Here is a 19,708-nt window from a genome sequence, read left to right on the forward strand (position 1 = left end):
ATTCTATGTGAAATGTTCAAGAATGCACAGAGACATGAAGTAGGCTAATTTCCCAGGACTGGGGGAAGGTGGAGAGAAATGGGCAGTGACGTTTGGTGGCTATGATGTGTATGAAGAATGGCGATCAAAATGTTTTCAATTTGAATGTAGTAATACTTAAATTCTAAATAAACCAAAAACCAGTCAGTAGAGCTTTTCTCATTGGATAGATTGTATGGTGTGTGAATTATCTCAGTGAAGTTATTTTAAAAAGCGATTATCCATTGGGGTAAATTGAAAGCACAGTAATTTAAAAAAATGGGCACAAACTTTGTAGGATAAAGGTAGGGAAGTGTTTCAGGAAGGAGGGTCAACTAGAAAGGCATAAGAAAGGTGAATGAAAGGAGAGGACTGCTCGGAAAGGTCAGCACTGACGGGTTTTAGAAATGGAGAATCCCAGGAGAGAGCATCCTCAAGTGATGGTCAGAAGCTTCCAGATGGGAGGAGCCAGAGTACCCCGCTCATAGATCACTGTACATTACTGTGGAGCCCAGGATAACCAAGGCAAAAAGATTGGGGAAGCCTGCTGTGGTGATAAACACCATGACTCACATCCACCAGCTGAAGAGGAAAGTGGTGGAGGCCACCTTGAGCCACGTGGTGTTCCAGGCCAGTGTGTCTTCCAGAGAGCAGAGTCATTTTAGCATCACTGAGACAGACTGGTTAAGACGGTTGCGGTTAAAGTACTGGAGAGAGCAGATTGAGGGTTAGGGGGTGTGGATTCCTATGGGCTGACTTACCAGGATAATAATGATCATTATTAAATGATCTATTTATGTGGTAGAAGGGATGGGAAATAGAATGGAGGTTTCTGTTCAATTTATCCAAAACAGTACCATAATTCCCATGCCTTTCTTTTGCTCAGGTTCGGAGAGTACCTGGCTCCAGCGGCCGTCTGCATAAGACGGAGGATGGAGGCTGGGAGTGGAGTGATGACGAATTTGATGAGGAAAGTGAGGAAGGGAGAGCAGCAATTTCCCAACTCAGGGTGAGTTTTATTGGACTGGATAGACCCTTTTGCTGGAGTTGTCTGTGCTTCTTGTTACAGCTCGATGAGCTAATGCAAAGAAGACAAGTGCTACTGACAAGTTTTCCAGGTAGTTCTGTGTAGCAAATTGACAGGCATCTCTCAATGTGAAGACATGTAGGATATATGAAAATGGCCATGTCTAGAGGTGAAAACTTTCTTGCTATGGGGAGTCCGTGGATGGTACTCATGGCTAGACACTGCAGAAGAACTGTGAACTAGAAGACCTTGCAGCATCAGACCACGTCCCTGAAGCCTGCTCCCTTTCTGTGGAGAGGAGCAGTGCACTGCTCTAGTTGGTGTGCACTGGATCTTTTCCCTTGTTTGCTGCTGTGTTTGTGTGTGTGTCTTAGGGCCTTCCTTTTCCTTTGCTTCTTCATTCTTAACCCCAAATTATGCAAAGATATATGTCTCGATGGATGCCAAGTATTTAAGGGCTCTATATCCTTTCCTGCTGAGTATTTTTTTTGAGGGGGAGGAGCATTATAATGGGCTTGTTTATATCTTTGCCTAGTGGGATCTACTCTCACAGGCGTTCTTAGGGTTATTTTTGTAGTTGTTGATTTTATTTTGAGATGAGATTTCCCTGTAGATCTGGCTGTTTTGGCACTCTCTATAAAGAGCAGGCCTTGAACTTATAGAGATCCTCCTGCCTCTGCCTCCCAAATGCTGGTATTAAAGATGTGTGCCACTGTTGGACCCTAGAGTCCAATCACCGAGGAGGAGTCGCCCCAAAAGACCATCTCTCATGCCACAGCTGACATAAAAGCATGAGGATTTTATTAATTCTATCATGACAGGGTCTTTCAGTATTCAAAAAGTCAGAAAGACCCCGACTGGCTGGTATAGGCTACTTTTAAAGGAAAAAGCCACAGAAGCAAGGGGCGGGGGTGTCTGGGGGTTGTTCTTTGATTATTATGATTGACTCATTCAAAAGGGCTATTACCAATAATTGGTTCGAGAGCGGTTGCCAGATCTGATGAGGTAAGGAGGAACATCTGAGGGTCACTTTGTCCCCTTTCCAGGGACTTAGTCAAAACATCAGTAACTGAATCAAGAGGGGTTATCTTGCCCCTATTCAGGAGATGGAAAGTTCCCAACATCTCAGTACGTGCATGTATAGCTGTTAGGTCCTTGGTTCCTGGGCCATGCGGGGGCGGGGGAGCACTACTGCTGAGAGGCCCCAAAATTGACCTCAGAGTTGTCAGAAATGGCTTTAGAGTTATTTTAGAGTTCTACAGCACTATGCCCAGTATCAGTAGGACTCTTAATTTATCATCATTGACTTTTTACTTACCTGATAGATTTTTAAGTATTTTTTTGTATAGCTAAGTTTTTTAAGGTCTTTCCAATGAAAATTGGCAATTATTTATTAAACATCGAGCTTAGAAAAGCCCTACAAAAGATACAAACGTTCAGTTTTCCTGTAGGTGCATTCATTGTTTTCTCCCCATGCCCCTTATGAGATCTTCAGCTCTTGCAGCTCTCTTTGCAGACTACTGAGCATGCAGACACAAAGGAAAGTTTAAATCCAGGCACCACATGTGATGTATTTGTCTTTGTCTGCTTACATAATGATTCCCAATTTCACTCATTTTTCTACAGATGCCATGCTTTTGTATTTTTTGTGACTGAATAAAATTCCATTGTATATTTACCACGTTTATTTTGACCAGTTTTCTGTTAGTACACATGTAGCTGGATAATACCTGTGAATATGGATGTACAAGAAAATTTGTAATAGGACTTTGAAAATATGTCAAATAACTAGCCTAAAGGATTGTTAGATTTGGCCTATGATCGTAGGTATATAGTATGTTTATGATTATGTTTGTTAATGTAATCATTAACATAGACATTAGTCTATGTTTATGATTAATGGAAAGAAACTTGCTTTTGAGTATGATCTTTACTACCTGAGAACATACACTGAATGGATGTTTGCTTATAAAACTGTTTTTGTTAAATTTTCTTTTTGTTTGGCTCAGTTGTATTCCATCCATTTTGCTTGAGACCAGTGCTGTAGTGGGTGTGTAGGGGGGTGTATGTCTCAACTGTGTATCCCTGGTTGGCTTGGAACTCACAGAGATCCTGCCTCTGCCTCCTGAGTGCTGGGATTATATGCATGAGCCCCCCCCCCCATGCCTCCCATAAACTGTTAACTTGTAATACAGCAAGTATATTGATGTGTTCATTATGGGTTGCTTGAACAAAAACTAATATCAAACAGCTTTCTTTCTTTCAAAAAATTTGGCCTTGAGTCAATTTGTGGGTCAGGATGGAATGGCCGACCACTAATTAGTGTTATTTGCAGTTGCTTGAACCTGACTGCAGATAACTCAGTTTGGAGCTCGTTAACACGTCTTCTCCTTTGTCTTTCAGTCTCCCCGGGTGAAGGACTCACCGTCAAACTCTGAGGTAAGTAATGGGGATGTCACATTCTTGTTAAAACAGACTTCTTATTTTGGTTTTAATGTTAAGTTATTCCGTCTGTCTTTGTCTCTGTGTATTGCTTTGTGCTTAATTAATTGTTAATGAGGTATTATAGCAGCCAGATCTGATGTTGCTTAAAGCTCAGACTGTTTCTTGCTTGCTGAACTGTTTTTTTAGGCTTGAACTGTTTGAAGTGGAAGGCAGTTGTTTTGCTTCGATATGTCTAGGAACTTGTCATATTGTTGTCCTTGCATTTGATTTTTTTTAAAGCAAGTAAACCCTGGGGTTTGTTTTGTTTTGTTTTGTTTTGTTTTGTTTTGTTTTGTTTTGCTTTTTGTACTTAATTGTACCAGTGTGATAGGAAATTCAGTCCAACAGCGTTCTGTAAAGTGGATTTTTCTATCTTACTATCTGAAAGAAGTAATTTCATGGGTCTGTTCTGTTGTATATACTCTTCCTTCTGGTAGCGCCTTCAATTTTGGGTACAGTAGGTGATTTAAAAACATACATTTGCTCTTAATTTGTGTGCTTAGTATATAGATTCCATGCACTACTGAGTACATGACTTATGTTTACAGAACTATAGTGTGTATCTTAATTACCAGCAGCCTAGTATCTGCTGCCTGTTCCTATTCCTCATTGCTCTTCGTCCTGGACCTGAGATTATGTGTGCCCCTGTTAGTTCTTTTGGCCAGTGGAAAGGTAGCAGGGCTCTGAGGTTACGGCTTTGTTGGTAGATTGCTTCCCTAGCATACCTGAAGCCTTGGGGTCCATCAAGGTGCAACATAAAACTTGGTGTGGATTCCAGTTCTTAGCAGGTAGGAGAGTGAGAAATTCAAGATCAACCAGGTGGTGGTAGCATATGCCTTTAACCCCAACACTCAGGAGGCAGAAGTAGGTGGATCTCTGTGAGTTCAAGGCCAGCCCGGTCTATAGAGAATGTTTCCTGGACATAACAACAACAAAAAAGTTCACGGTTATTCTTGGCCACATTATGTGTCCACAGCTAGCCTGGAACACATGAGACCTGTCCTGCACCTACCCTCTTACAAAGCAGAAGGAGGGGTCACTATGTAGGTCCCTCTGCCACTATTAACTGTATTTCTGTGTAACTGTGATACCACGCTTAATAGCTTGTGCTGCTCAGGTAGACTTGAACTGGATAGAAGAAACACCTTTAATTGCTTTTAGCTACTGAAAGTTTGGAGCTGTTGCTTCTGATTTAACTTGCATTGATTAGCTTCTCAAAAATTAAATGAGAATATATTTTACAGATTATCCCGAGTTTTTCTGTTTAGTCTTCTCATTTTCTTTCCTTAAAAGCGTCTCCATGTGAGTTCTTCTATACCCATGTTTTCATGCTATTTACATTTTTTTTAATTTAGTTACAGTCATTTTCAGCTTGGTGACATTGAGTACATTCTTTCTTCATTGCAACCTTTGCCACATCTGTCCCAAGAACTTTTTACCTTTTCATGCTAAAACTCTATTCATTAAATTTTCTCTCACCTCTAGCTCCTGACAATGTCTTTTATATTTTTTCTCTCTATGAACTTGATTATTCTACATATTTCCTGTTAGTGGAGTCATAATATTTGTTCTTTTCTCGCACAGTGTCTTTAAGGTTTGTCCATGTTGTAGCATTTCAGAATGTCTTCCTGATTTTTAAGCCTACATACATGATATATGGGTGTAGTATATTTTCTTTGTTCATCTGCCAAAGTACAGTTGAAGTGCTGCTGTCTTTTGGCAATTGGAGAAAATGCTGCAACGAATGCGAGTGTGTAATAGCTGTTCTCAGTTCTCTGAACCATACAGCTAAAAGTGGAATTGCTGAATTTTGGTAATTCTGTTTATATTTTCAACTTGTTTGGTTTGAGGCAAGGTATTACCTTGTAGTCCAGGCCTGCTTTAAACTCACAGTCCTACTGCCTCAGCATCCTAAGTACTAGGATTACAAGTCTGTGACACTGTGCTGTTTAGGTTTGTGATAAATAGCTGTATTCTTTTCTGTAGTGCCACCATTTTTTAAAAAATCACTACCAACAGTGTAATGAGATTTCAGGTTTTTTTTTTTTCATATTACCTTAATGATTCCTGCTTTGCTTTGGTGACAGGATCTCATATAGCCCAGTGTGGCTTCTAACTCACTAAGAAACCATGGCTGACCTCTTCAGGGAGAGCATTATAGACTTGTTCCATCGTGTTTGGTTTTATGTATTATTAGTATTCAAACCTAGGGCTCTGTGCATACGAGGTTGGGCTATTTCTTCTTATTTTACTTCTTTGTTTTTCTCTGTCCTTTTGGTCTTTATAGTTAAATAGTCATATCTGTATGTATGTATGTATGTATGTATGTATGTATGTATGTATGTATGTATGTGTCTGTCTGTCTGTCTATCTATCTATCTATCTATCTATCTATCTATCTTTGTGTGTGTAGGAGCACATGTGTGTGGGTGCTCACCGAAGACAGGGAATGGCATCAGATTCCTTGGACTGATGTTACAGGCAGGTGTTACCTGCCTGATATGGGTACCGAGAACTCTGGTCCTCTGTAAGAGGAGCAAGCCTTCTTATCACACACTGAGTCATCTCTCCAGCCCATTTCCTTGATTTTACTTACATGCAGTGTTAGAGAGAGAGAGAGAGAGAGTATGTGTGTGTATATGTCTGTCTGCCTGCTTGTCTGTCTGTTTGCCTACCTATTTATCAATTATTTTCTGTCAAAAGTAGGCCTCTATCATTGTCTGTTGACTTTTCTTTCAGTACTAAAATTGTCTGCTACATTGATATTTTTCCCAGTTGCTATTTTAAAATGTTTAGCTTACTTGGTAGTCAAGATCTGTTTTCCCTCCAGATTACTTACTTAAAATGTATTAAATATTTGAAGCATACAGATTGAAGCAAATCTGTTAGTTACAAAGCTTCCTATCCTCCTCTGCCCCTCAGACAAGATCTCATTGTGTAGCCTGTTTTGCCTTGGCCTCCTTCCTTTGATATGTGTTGTGTATAATATTAGGTAAATATAAAATAATATTCCTTGAGGCCTTGTCAAACAGCCCTGGTGTTTTTTCTCGTTTGTCCTTCCTTCTTCTTTATTACTCTTCCTTTTCCCTTCCCAGTGGGAACCCCTCCCTGCTAGTACCTTTCCTACCTCCTAGCACCTGTTTCCTGCTGCTCCTCTCCCCCGCCCACATCTGTGGTCCTCTTCAGTGTTGTATACTTATCTGAGGATTTGGAGCTAGGATCCTCAGGTGAGAGAATATGAAGCATTTGTTTTTCTGGGTCTTGCTTTCCTCAGTATAATCTTTTTTAGGTCTCTCCTTTTACCTCTGAAGTTCATGATTTCATTTTCTTTACAACTGAATAAGTTCCCTGTGGTGTATATGATCCATATTTTTATTGTCCTTTCATCTGTCGCAGTGGATGTAAGTTGTTTTCATTTCCTGGCTATTGTGAATAGAGCAGCCATGAACACTGCCTTTGCCTCATGAGTGCTGGGATTAAAGACATGTGCCACCACCGCCCAGCTGTGTTTCAGGTTTTTAAGCGAGGTCTTTGATCCACTTGCATCTAATTTTTGTGCAGGGAGAAACTACAGGTCACATTTCATTCTGTGTGTCTATGGGGTAGGTTATCAAGTCCTTCGGGCATATCTCAGGAGTGGCATGGCTGAATCATGATTTATTTACTTTTAGTTTCCTACCAACCATTTTCCATGACCTTGCCAGTATTGCCTATCAGTTGTTTTGTTGATCTAAGCCATTCTGGCTGGGGTGTTTTAATTTGTGTTTCTCTAATTGCTTAGGATGGTGAACACATTTTGAGTGTTTTTAGGCCATTTTTATTTCTTTTGTTGAAAATTCTCAATTTAGATCCTTAGACTACTTTTTTTAATTGGGTCATTTGTTTCCTTGATTCTTTGTCTTTTGAGTTGTATATTGTGGTTATTAATCCTCTGTCAATTATATAGCTGTCAAAGAGTCCCATTCTGTGGACTTCTTCACATGGTTGATTGTGTCCTCAGCTGTACAAAAGTTATAGTTCTTAGTTGTCAGTTGTTGGCTTTGCTTCCTGGGCAAATGGAGTCTTTTTCATAAAGTTCTTATAGCGTATGGCCTGTATTTTCTTCTTGAAATTTTAGTGTTTCAGGTTTTTTGTTTGTTTGTTTGTTTTGTGTGTGTGTGTTTTTTTTTTCAAGACAGAGTTTCTCTGTAGCTTTGGAGCCTGTCCTGGAACTAGCTCTTGTAGACCAGGCTGGCCTCGAACTCTCTGAGATCCACCTGCCTCTGCCTCACCACTGCCCAACCATGTCTCAGGTTTTTAATTGAGGTCTTTGATCCACTTGCATCTAATTTTCGTGCAGGGAGATAGATACAGGTCACATTTCATTCTTCTACACATGGGGATCCAGCTTTCCCAGCACCGTTTCTGGAAGATGTTGTCTTTTCTCTCATTTTTTTCTTTTCTTCTCTAGGGCCACAATTTTAGAAGCCAAATTTTATAGTTGTGGTGGCTGCCTCTGCTTGGCCTCTTGTGAGGCTCAGACTGTACCATGACACGACAGGTTTCATGACGTGGAAACGTGCAGAAGAGATGGCGTAGCTAGAGAGTCTAGACTGTCGTTAAGACAGCCCACTCCCTTCCCACAGGGTTCATCTTCTAAAGGCTTTACTGTTATATTTCAGACCATTGCTAGACTAGGTGTGATGGCAAGTTCCAGACCAGCCTGTTTAATAAAGCAACAAAACACCCTCTTCTAAAAACCCCAAACCAAAAAGATTTTAGAATGCTTAGCAATACTGACTTGTATGTAGTACAAGGTGCAGAGACATGGTAATAAGTCAGTGTGAAGACAGGACTCTGTGTGGTGTGGGTCTGTGAGCCCAACCAGATGTTGTAGACCACTTTCTGCTACTTAACAGTCCTGCCTGTGTTTGCCACAGCTCTTCTCAGCAGCTGATCCCATGGGTACTTTACTCCAAGTTCCAGAACAGATTTCTGCTCATCTACCTCAGCCAGCTAGCCAGATGCCTACACAGCCTGATCAAGTCTCTTTCCTGCCCCCAGCAGAGCCAGCAAAAACAGCACAGGTATACTGGGGTGGACGTTCATGGTCTGTCACTTTGTGGGCAGATGAAAAAAAAAATCAGTGCTGCCTGTGAACTCTGAGGTTGTTATTTTGGTTTAGAACAAGGAGAATTCTGTCTTAATAGTTTTACAGGTACAGATAGAAGAATTCTATAAGAATTACACAGGTTTTTAAGCAGCAAAATAAGTTAATCATGAAAACATACAAAGTATAAAAATTTGGCTAATATTGTCCATTCTTCATTGATGATCTTTGAGAGTTAGCCATCTTTCCTTTTTGTTCACTTACACTCATTAATACTTCTTTTTCAGACTCTGTGTTTTCAGAATTATTCTATTTAAGGTATCTATTTTGTGAGTTGATTTTGTTAAAATTGGTAAAAATTTAATTAAGTACACAGAGTTGTCCTTAAATTGCAGTATAGCAGAAGTGTTTGGGTGATAGCGGCTTCACTGAGAATCCCTGTATGCTATGTAACTATGGTTCCTCTCTGGAAACTTCTGATACTCTGTATCATGGAGTCTTATTGCCACTTGGCTGAAGTAAGAGTTTCAGTGTCAGTTTCTTTATTAATTATTAGAATTGCCCCCCCCCCCCAATGCTAGGTGAGAAAAGACATGGGAGTTCTGATGTTCCCTTTTGTGCTTGAGGATATCACCATCTCATGGGCAGTCTCTGGAGACCACTGCTCTGAGAACTGCCCTTCCTTTGTCTGTCATGTAGGGAAAATACGGGTGTCTTAGGAAAACTGACAGAAAGGTTGGGTTAATTTCATACACAGATAGAGTGTATGTCCTCCAGCAAGCAAAGGGTAGTATAAGGTTTTCAGAAAGATTTTCTTTATTCACAAAACCCCTGGGACTTGGGTTAAATTGAGTCTTGGGGGACAGCTAGTTTAGGCTTTTCCTTGGGAATAACTTTCTGATTGTGTTTGACATGGCTGACAGTTGCCTTTTATTGCTCCTTTAGAGTTGATGCCCTCCCACAGCAGGGGATGTCTTAGGGACTAGAAGGATTTGGGCTAGAGGAAAGTTAGTGTCTGTCATAGATGACCCTTTACTAAAGTTCCTGTCAGTGACTTTATTTTGTCAATGCATTTCAGGCTCAGTCTTCAGGAGACCGCTCCCAGGAGACCAAGGTCCCTATCAGTCTTGTGCTGAGATTAAGGTCAGTAGGCACTTGCTGCTTTCTGAATACTCTGTAGATGCTGTAATAGTTGGGACTAAGAGTAACTGCATAGGATTGTGCTTCCAACAGAGATGTGTCATGTATACCGTTAGACATTGTGTTGATTTCTCTACCTTAACTAGGATTTCTAGGGAGCCTGGATAGTTTCGGTTCTCAGCACATTGAATGTTAACATCTGTGTTTCACCAGTCGCATGAGTTTCTGAGTCATATTAACTGCTTCCAGGATGGCCCCAATTCCTTCCCCTGCCCTCTCTGCCTGTTCAAATCCTGACCATCTCAGGTCCTATTTAAAAACTATTTCTGAGCTGAGCAAATGCGCACGCCTTTAATCCCAGCACTCAGGAGGCAGAGGCAGGCAGATCTCTGTGAGTTCGGGACCAACCTGGTCTACAGAGTGGGAGTTCCTGGAAAGGTTCCAAAGCTATACAAAGAAACCCTGTCTTGAAAAAACCAAACCAAACAAACAAAAACCTAACTAGCTATCCTTAAATTAGCCTATAGCCTCTCAATACTGCATTAGGGATTAATGTTCCAACACAATATCTTTATGGGTCTAATTCAGACCATAGCATTATCTTAGTGGGGAATAAGGGCCGGAATGGGCATGAGTATCCTCAGATAAGAGATTCTTCTATTCATCAGTAGGCGGGTAATAAACCCAAAGGTATAGAAGGTAATTTGATGATACTGCTAAGTGTTAGCTCAGAGCTAATCAGGACAAAGTGTATGATCTGTGGGAAAAGAATAATCTTTCTGTATATACATATACATTCACATATAATTACATACTATATATATATATCCATACATATACATGCTTGCATATAAAGACACATACCATTAATCCCGCTGGTTGAGATTAAGACCACTACTGCATTTAGAGTCAAATTTGAAACAAGCTTTAATTAAATACTGACCAGGTTGAGGGACTCTCTGGCCCAGTCCATCTCTGATTTCCCAGGAAATGGACCCAAGTCACATTTTGCAGGGGCTTAAAAAGACAAAACCCATAGTTCACTGCATTTCCCATGAGGTGAGTTCCAATCACATGCAAGCATACATTCTAACATACTTCCTGCCTTCATACCTCTCACTTACATCCAATCAGGGGCAAGGGTACATCCTGACATAGTTTCTGCCCACATACCTCCAGCATTTCAGGAACTATTGGTCCTTGGAAAAGGCCTACAGATCAGAGGCATTTTTGTTTCCTGGATCTCTTAGGCATATTAATTGAAACTTAAAATGTAACTTTGGCTCTCACAGTACATACATATATACACATACATGTATACACACACACACATATATATTGGCAGACTATAATAAATTCTGCATAAATCCAGAAATTCTTATTTTCTTTATTCTGTTTTCTTTCATAGAAATTCCAAAAAAGAACTAAATGATATTCGATTTGAATTCACTCCTGGGAGAGGTAAGTATTATTAAATAAAAATGGTCAAGAACCACAATGACTAATAATTTGCTACCTAATTAGGTCTAAAGTTTTTGTCATTTATATTTGCTTTTAAATGATGGTAAATTTTTCTGGCTTAGGTTTCGGGGATAGGCATGAAGAAAAACTGTATGGGTTTACTAGTTCTTTCACGTGGAAACTGACTGTAATAAGATGTATAGTAATGAACGTAAGCCCACTAGTTAATATCACTGTTGGTCATGCATGGCCTTAACATTATTTCATTCAGTTTTTAAGACAGCCACCTAAGGAAAAATGATTCCCATTTAACAGAGGATGAACTCCAGGGTTAAAAGAAGGCAGAATAACTTGCTCATCGCTAGAAAGAGGCATTGAGGTTCATTTAGTTTAATTTCTTTGAGAGTCCAGAGTTCTTCTTCTTATCATTGTTCATGCTTCTTCTCTCTGATAGTGAACAAGAGACATGCTCCAGGCTCTCTTTCCATGCAGAAGCTGAACCTTGTCACAATACTGTTTCTAACTGAACTCCACTCTGTAACATGCCTTCTGTTTTCTTGACTTGTTAACTCAGGCTTCTGAGTTGAGGAGCAGACAGCAAATGTCTGTTGCTAGATTCCACAGTTAATGTTCCTTCTTTAAGGAGAATGAGTGCAAATACATAGAGGGTATGTGTTAACGTTTTAGGGGTGGTTCTAGGAATTTTAATTGTTAGTCATTGTATAAATTTGTGCACACTGACTCTGCATTGGTTCTCTTGTTCCTCAGCGAGATTTTAATATCTCATCAGTTAAAGATGAATTTGGTTGGTTTGTTTGCGTATTTAAGACCGGGCCTCATTGTGTAGTGTATCCTTGAATTCATAGAGATCTGCCTCCCTCTGCCTCCAGGGCGATGTGATTAAAGGTTCACGCCAGCATGCCCAGCCTAAAGATGAAATTACATTGAGATACTTTGCTTTTATCTACTTGGTTTCTGGTTATACCTATCACTTATATTGTATTGCCTTGCATGAGTAGATAAGAAAACAAATGGCCAGAATACTGATAATAATTTTAATAAACTTTTATGATTATCAGAAAAGATTCTAAAGTATTTTCTTAAGTTTTGAGAATAAATTTCCATATTGCTGGCACCTAATTTTATGTCTGAAAACTCTGAAGCTCAAGTCCAGAGTTATATTCAGCATAGGATGTTTGGTCATCACTGTAGGTGCTTTTCTGATATGGGTGTGAGCTCTACATTTTACAGTTTAGAAATTCATCTCTTCCTTGAGTTGATATTTGCCATGTAGTGTAGTTCTTATGGATTCTGCTTCCTAGCCAAACCTATGTAAATTCTCACTTGAGAGTCAAGGACAGCCCCCACCTGCCTTTTTTATTCTGCAGATTTAGTAGCTAGTGGTGACCCGTTGAGAGTTACAGTGACGCTGGGCACTGGTGGCACATGCCTTTAATCCTAGCACTTGGAAGGTAGAGGCAGGAGGATCTCTGTGAGTTTGAGGCCAGCCTGGTCTACAAGAGCTAGTTCCAGGACAGAGTCAAAGGTACAGAGGAAGCCTGTCTTAAAAAACCAAAAGCAAAACAAAAGAAAAGAAAGAAAAAGAAAGTTACAGTGACAGGTGTACATGAGAAGTACAGCACGTGATCCTTGTCCTTGCAGATACAGCAGAGGGTGTCTCTCAAGAGCTCATTTCTGCTGGCCTCGTCGATGGAAGGGACTTAGTAATAGGTAAGCATATTACTTTCTGCCCTTAGCCCTCATGTCATCTTGTGTACATGGTACCTAGAAACCCAGCTTCCAGTAAGCAGCTCTGATGCTTCTTGAGATAGTCTCGGCTTCACTAAAATTACAGTATCAAGAAGAGTTCCATACCAGAGCAAAAAAGCAAAAACCTGTCCTACGTCAGACCTCCGAGAGCAGTAAATGTCTCTGGGACACTTGTAGAAAAGACAGGAAACTCACAAGTTTGTAAGTTAATGGTTCTTCATTTCTGATATGTTGGCATAACTAATCTTTGTAGGACACAGAAGTGAGGAGGATAGAGATTGAATCCTAGAAATACAAAGTGAAGACAGGCCACAGTTGCTAAGATAGTCGAGCTGCCAGCATTTTGCTATGAAACACTAACTTAATGGGTAGTTTAGGCTTTGTGAACCTTGTATAGCTGTGTGGTTTTTCATTGTCCGGGGTACAGGGTCTTGCTCTGTAACCTGAGCAGACATGGAACACAGTGCTAGAGTGACAGACAGCTGTACGTCTCCCAGTTGGGTTTTACAGTCTGTCATTTGAAAATTATTCTGATTTATAGATCGAACAAAAACAGGTCTCAGGCTATACTTGGTTGATTCCTAGTCATAGACTTTCTGGTCTGTTAACATAAGGCATACCTTTTAATAAACTGTCTGGAAAAGGGTAGCTAATACATGTTAAAGACAGTTAATTTAATAATGATTCAGAATTTATTTATTCAGTCTGGAGTTCAATAATAGCTTTGATTTGGATAATGACTGGCCTTTTTCTTCCATTTTGATTGCACATCAAAGATTCTTAACCACCATTTTAAGATTTTAAAATATTATTTAAAATGTATTTATGTAGCTGCTCATTCATTTTCTTTGTTTGTATGATTACAGTGGCAGCTAATTTGCAGAAAATTGTGGAAGAACCTCAGTCAAATCGATCTGTCACTTTCAAACTGGTATTCACCCCCCTTACCCCTCTGCAGACTAGCCTTTCTAGTCCCTGAATGCCAGGACTTAGAAAATGCTGATCTCTCTTTTACTCTTTCTAAGACCCCTGGCTGAATTTCAGTGGCCTCACTTTCTCCCTCTCAGAAGCCTGCAACCCAGACCTCTTAATTTCTCCCAGGAAAATTATAAAGCTGTTTGACTCTAATTGTCCCAACAGCCCCTATTATTTCTTGAAGAAAGTAGTTCTCTATTTATGTCCCAGAGACCTTTTACCTACTATCTTCCTTTCTGCAATCCTTATCAGTTTTTATTGCTACCTGAAATTTTATTTATAAATTGCCACACCTTGTCATTTTGTTTGATTCTCAGGCATCCGGTGTTGAAGGTTCAGATATTCCTGATGATGGCAAACTAATAGGATTTGCCCAGCTCAGCATCAGCTAAACTACAGTTCTGGAAGAGTCAGCCTAAGGAGGTGCCACACATGCATATCTGTTGCTTCTGTTGGCCTGGACCTACAACTGCCAAAGAACCCAGCAACAAACTTCCTGGCTTGGAGCTTTAGAGTTTTTTATTTATGTTCTTCTTGCCATCCTCCCCACCCCTTTTCCCTTAAGAAAAGAAAAGTTGGATTACCAGTGGCCAGCATCTCCTCAGAGAGTTCCGTTAGTAGATACGATGCTCATGTCCCCTCTCTTCCACCATCTGAGAAGCAGCCAGAGTGCCTCAGGGCCCAGGATGGAAATCTCTCAGTTCATTCTTGCCTTACTACAGCGATGGCCCAAGTGGATAGTGGAGCTGCATTGGGCATCCTCATCTTGCCTGTTCTCCCACACCTGCCGGGATTTGAGCATCTTGGGATTTCTCTTTAACACTGAAGTAGCAATTAAAAGTTGATTGTTCCAGCTGGAGCCCAGAGAATTTAATTAGTGTTTTTTCTTTGTACCTGATAAGAATTCTAGCAACCTTTGTTAGGAAAAAGCACAGCCTCAGATGGAGGCAGCCTAAACTCTTGTCTGTTGTGTTCATGGTGTCTCTCTGCGTGTTTTGCTGAAGCTGTTCTCAGGCACCCCCTTCATTGCCCCCTCCAGAAAGGGTTGCTAGCCTTAACTTCAGCTGGTGCAAAACATCTGACAGCAGTCAGACTTCAGCCATCTGCTCCTTCAAAGTGGAACTGTGGATTGTTTTTGCAGAAAACATCAAGCAATGACTTTTAACTCTTATCTTGCCAGTGGCAGTTTTTGAACAAGAAAAGGAACTCATAAGTCATAGCATTGGGAAGGTGTTTTCAATTTTTAAAAAATTAAACTGAAGAAAAACTGATCCTTGATCCTCCTGTGAAGACATATTTGCTTGGCCTCTGTGTAATGAGGAAATGGGTGTACACAGCTGAGATTTTTCACAGCAATAAAGGAGACTCAGCCTGGGTTAGAGGCCTGCCTTCTGCTCCTCTCCTGCACTGACTCCTTGGAGGGGGTCTTCATTCCCAAGATGGAACATGAAACCACACGTGCCGTGACCTTTAGGTTTTATGAGTACACAGTGTTAATTTGATTTTCTACAGAAATTATGTAAATTATTCTTTAGTTTTAAAAAACACTCAACGCAATATGTGAATAATCAATGGGGTTAGTTTTTCTTTTTTTTCCTACTGTTTAATAGCATTTGTCTAATTGCTAATAAGCCTACCAAGTTAGCCAAATTTTGTATAAGAATGGGACAGTCAGCCTGGCCTTAAAGAGACACGCGAAGATGGGCCTTGAGCCCTAGAAAGGGAGTAGTTAGTTGCCTTTTGTGGAATTCCTTGCACCTGCCATTGTTGTTCTGATCAACAAGATTAGGTACCTAATGTGTTCCCACCCAGCCCCACTTAGTTCTGAGGGTCAGACCATAGCATCGCTCATGCAAGCAGCTCTTACTGAGTTTTTCCCTTGGAGCACAGCTGAAAGCTTTCCCCGTGTCTGACTCCTGTCGCCTTGTGTTTCAGTCATGGACCTTTTTCACCTGTTAATGAATGCAAAGGCATGTTGGGAAAGGGATGTTGGAGAGGAAGAGAAGATGGGTTTGAGAAGGAAGTTAGGAGAACAGATGAGATGCCAGAGTCCAAGGTCCCAGCAGAGTGATTGGTAAAAGGAGGAACCTGCTGATTCAGGAGGTAGGAACAAAGAATGACCAGCTTGCTGGAATAATCCTGTTTTCTCTCCCTCTGTCCCTCCGTCCCTCCGTCCCTCCGTCCGTCCCTCCCCCCTCTCCCCCTCCCCCCTTCTCTCTCCCTCCTCCTCTCCCTCTCCCCCCACTTTCTCCCTCTCTCCCTCTCCCCCAGTCCTTAATAGAGGTAGGTTTATGAGGAAGCAGTGACAGGGAGATGGGGTTTAGGTATAGGAAACAGACAGTGTCATCTCTGGCACAAGACTAATGGCTTTCTGTAGAATTTGTTTTGGTTTCAGTAACCTGTCTGAATTCACTTAAGAGCTCAAGAAGGTGTAACTTCACTCTGTGTAGCTTTTGACTTGGAGGCCATCCAATGCCAGACTGGAAGTAAGCAACTGCCCTCTCCTGTTGACGCTCTCCAGACCATCTTCACCGTTGCCCTGTTGTGGGAGGCAGGCATGACAGTAAAAGTGGCCTGGGCTTTCTCGTTCATTTCATTCTTGGCTTTTCTGGAAATTAGGAAGTAGGCACCAAGACCCAGGACAGTGTTAACTTCTGCATGATGTGTGGTGAATCCCTCTGCTGGCATACAGCGATGTGAGACACCAGTCAATGGAAACTGCCGAGGTGGGACAGCGTGGGACCGGGGAGCAGTGCCTCCATCACTAGGTCCTCAAGATACCCTTGTCCCTGGAGCAGGGACTAACTATAGCACAAGATAGTATGTGCCAACGCTGTTTGTGAAATGTATGGTCTTTCTAAATGATTAAAGGAATCGTTTTTTTGTTGTTGTTGTTGTTGTTGCTCTTTGCTTTTTTTTTTCTTTTTGCGAACCAAATCTTAGAGCCAGCTGAGACTGTTAAATAATTTGGAGGATAGAATAATGATGTACCAATAAATGTAAGTTCCTCCTTATGACATATGCTACATGATGGAAGGTGTAAAATATTACCTCCCCCTCTTCTCTTGACTTTGTATTTTACTGCATGTTTCCTTCATTTTTAATCAATAAAGATAAAAGAATAAATTGTCCTTAGTGATGTGTGAAATTTTTTTTTTAATGGTTGCTGGCAATGAGCTCTGGGGATCAAGGGCATGAAATCACTACTTTTCATTTTTATGGGAGTGGCGTGGAGCCAGGATGCATATAGACAGTAAGATGAGCATACTAACATACAATTTTTTAAAAAAAGTAGAGCAGCTTAAAACTGTTATGCTGAAGTTGGGGAAACATATTCCCCAAATGGAAAGAATGAAGAGTGCCCAGGAACTGGACATGATGGGTTTTTAACCATCTCTTTTATATAAGTCTTGATTTTTTTTTCCCTGAGTCTTTAGGGAAGGACACCAGATTCTAGCCATTGGGGTTCCTTTCAGAACGTGTAGAGCTGTGCAGAGCTTGTTCCTATGGTGCTTAGCTACTGAAATGGTGTGGCTTTGTGGAAGGTTCCAGGCCCCTCAATGTCTTGTCATCCACCTGTTCTTTGCATGCTTATCTGATCGTTATCCTTCCCCATGGAAGTCGCCGAAATCTGTGACAGGACTGCTGTAGATCCGGGCATTTCTGTGAGAGAGCTGTGGAACTTGATGCTGAGGAAGGCTTACTTAAGAGACCAGCAACGTAAAGAAGTGAACTGTGAGTGTTGTACATGGAGTATGGGCCAGGTTCTCAAATACAACCGTGTTCATGCAAGGGGTTATGTCAGGACCAGGCTAAGGTGAACTTCTGCTTACCTGTCCTAACAGATGTGAGTGTCCCAGCTTGGACATTTAGTTCTGCTTTGTCCTTTGGGTCAGGTCATCTGTCCCATGCTGGGTTTTAAAGTAGACTTCAATTTTTCGGTTTTAGGGTGGTGAGAGTTTCACAACAAAATTGAGTAGAGTGTGTTTCCTACACACCTTTCTCTGCCTCTTACATTCCACATTGGCATAATGCTTTTGATACAGTTAATAAACTACATATGTGCGTTATCACCCTTAACCCATAATTTACAATAAGATTTATTCTTGGTGTTGTGTGGTCTGTGGTTTTGACAAATGTATAGTGATAGAACCAACTTTATATAGAATAATCTTCTGGCCCTAAACGTTCTGCCTAGCCTGTTCATCTCTTTCCCCACTGACCCTTGGGAACAAATGTTTTTGTTGGTGGTGGACTATTTTTTGTTCCTTTCCTGCTACTAATGAAGGGGTTGAACCTAGCACTTCATGCACGCTGGACAGTCTTCCACTGATTTGCATCCCCACATGACCCATTGGTCTTTGTATAGCTAGCATCACACAGTACGTAGTGTGTTTAGATCGACTTCTTTTGCTTTAGTTATATCATCTAAAGTTCTTTCATGTCTTTTTATAACTGATTTTTTTACGCTTAGTTTAGTGTCTACCACAGCTTACCACCCACTTACTGGAGGACATCATTTGTGCTTCCAAGTTTGGACAGTTAAGAACAAGCTGCTGAAATCATCTTTGCTCAGGGTCTGTGTGGATGTGAGCTTTCAGCCCATTTGACAAAAGGCCAGTGAGCATAATTGCTGGGTCTTAAGAGTATGTTTAGTTTTGAAGTAAATTGCGCAACTGTTATTCAGAATAACTGGCCTGTTTTTACATTCCTGCTGCTCTACCCTCTTGGCCTGTTCTGGTGATGAATGTGGCTATTCTGTTAGGTATACAGTAGTCCTTACCTTAATTTGCAGTTCCTAATGAATGTGCTGTTGAACATCTTCTTATATGCCAGCTAGCTTTCTGTGTGTTCTAGAGACATGCTATTCAGGTATTATTTTGAAGTAAGCTCAGAATTACAGACATATTTGCAAATAAACAGTACCGAAGGTTTGCCTGTATCTGCCTGTGGCTTCTCTAAATGGAAATATCTCACATAATTATGCACATTACCAAAGCCAGGAATTAGCCTTGATTAATCTATGACCGAGAGGAAATTCTTTCCCTCCAGTATTGTGCCTTTCTGGACTCAGTCCACAATCCCGTATTGTCTTCAGCTATCACTTTCCTTGATCTCTGCCTGGTACAACTTGATCTTTTTTCCTTTGGCTTTAACACTTATACCAAAGTAATGGGTAGCTACTTTGCACAATGTCTCTCAACTTGAGCTTTTCTGTATCTTCTCAGGATGAAGTCTCGGTTGTACACTTTTGGGTGAAGAAAACCTAGAGCTGATATCAAGCTCTTCTTACTGTGAAGCCCTGGGGAACATAATGTAAGCACGTCTCTGCTGATTATGTTGACTGGTCCTTTGCTTCAGAAGTTCTGTTATGGTTCTCCACTATAAAGTTACTGCTTTTCTTTTTGTAGTTAATATTTTGTGGGGGTATAAAGCTTGTGACTTTATAAATACTTTTATACTTTGTCTGGCATTCCTGGTTGACTCTTGCCTAACAGATGTTACTTCAGTGTTTTCTAAATGGCCGTTCCCTGTTGCTGTCAGCTCCCCCACTTTTTAATTTAAATTTTTATGTATGCATGTGTTTATTTATTTGAGACTGAGTTTCTCTGTGTAGCATCCCTGGTTGTCCTGGAACTCTCTCTCTTTTTTTTTTTTAATATTTATTTATTTATTTATTTATTTATTTATTTATTTATTTATTTATTATGTATACAATATTCTGTCTGTGTGCATGTCTACAG

The 19,708-nt window shown here is 40.7% G+C and overlaps 1 protein-coding gene across 2 annotated transcripts in view; it reads left to right on the forward strand.

Annotated features, from left to right (window-relative positions):
• The window catches only part of Oxsr1 (oxidative stress responsive kinase 1), a 94,586-nt gene extending 77,487 nt beyond the window's left edge, over positions 1–17,099 (forward strand). For both annotated transcript variants that reach the window (XM_050141519.1, XM_050141520.1), the window contains exons 11-18: positions 905–1,027; positions 3,449–3,484; positions 8,449–8,595; positions 9,697–9,761; positions 11,167–11,219; positions 12,882–12,950; positions 13,856–13,920; positions 14,282–17,099. In XM_050141519.1, the coding sequence (XP_049997476.1) occupies positions 905–1,027; positions 3,449–3,484; positions 8,449–8,595; positions 9,697–9,761; positions 11,167–11,219; positions 12,882–12,950; positions 13,856–13,920; positions 14,282–14,356 (633 nt within the window). In that variant the 3' untranslated portion in view covers positions 14,357–17,099. The remainder of the gene's footprint in view (positions 1–904; positions 1,028–3,448; positions 3,485–8,448; positions 8,596–9,696; positions 9,762–11,166; positions 11,220–12,881; positions 12,951–13,855; positions 13,921–14,281) is intronic.
• The last annotated feature ends 2,609 nt before the right edge of the window (positions 17,100–19,708 follow it).

This window comes from Alexandromys fortis, unplaced genomic scaffold (genome assembly GCF_014885135.2).
Source record: "Alexandromys fortis isolate MF-2015 unplaced genomic scaffold, M_Fortis_MF-2015_v1.1 scaffold_44, whole genome shotgun sequence".
Lineage (NCBI taxonomy): Eukaryota > Metazoa > Chordata > Mammalia > Rodentia > Cricetidae > Alexandromys > Alexandromys fortis.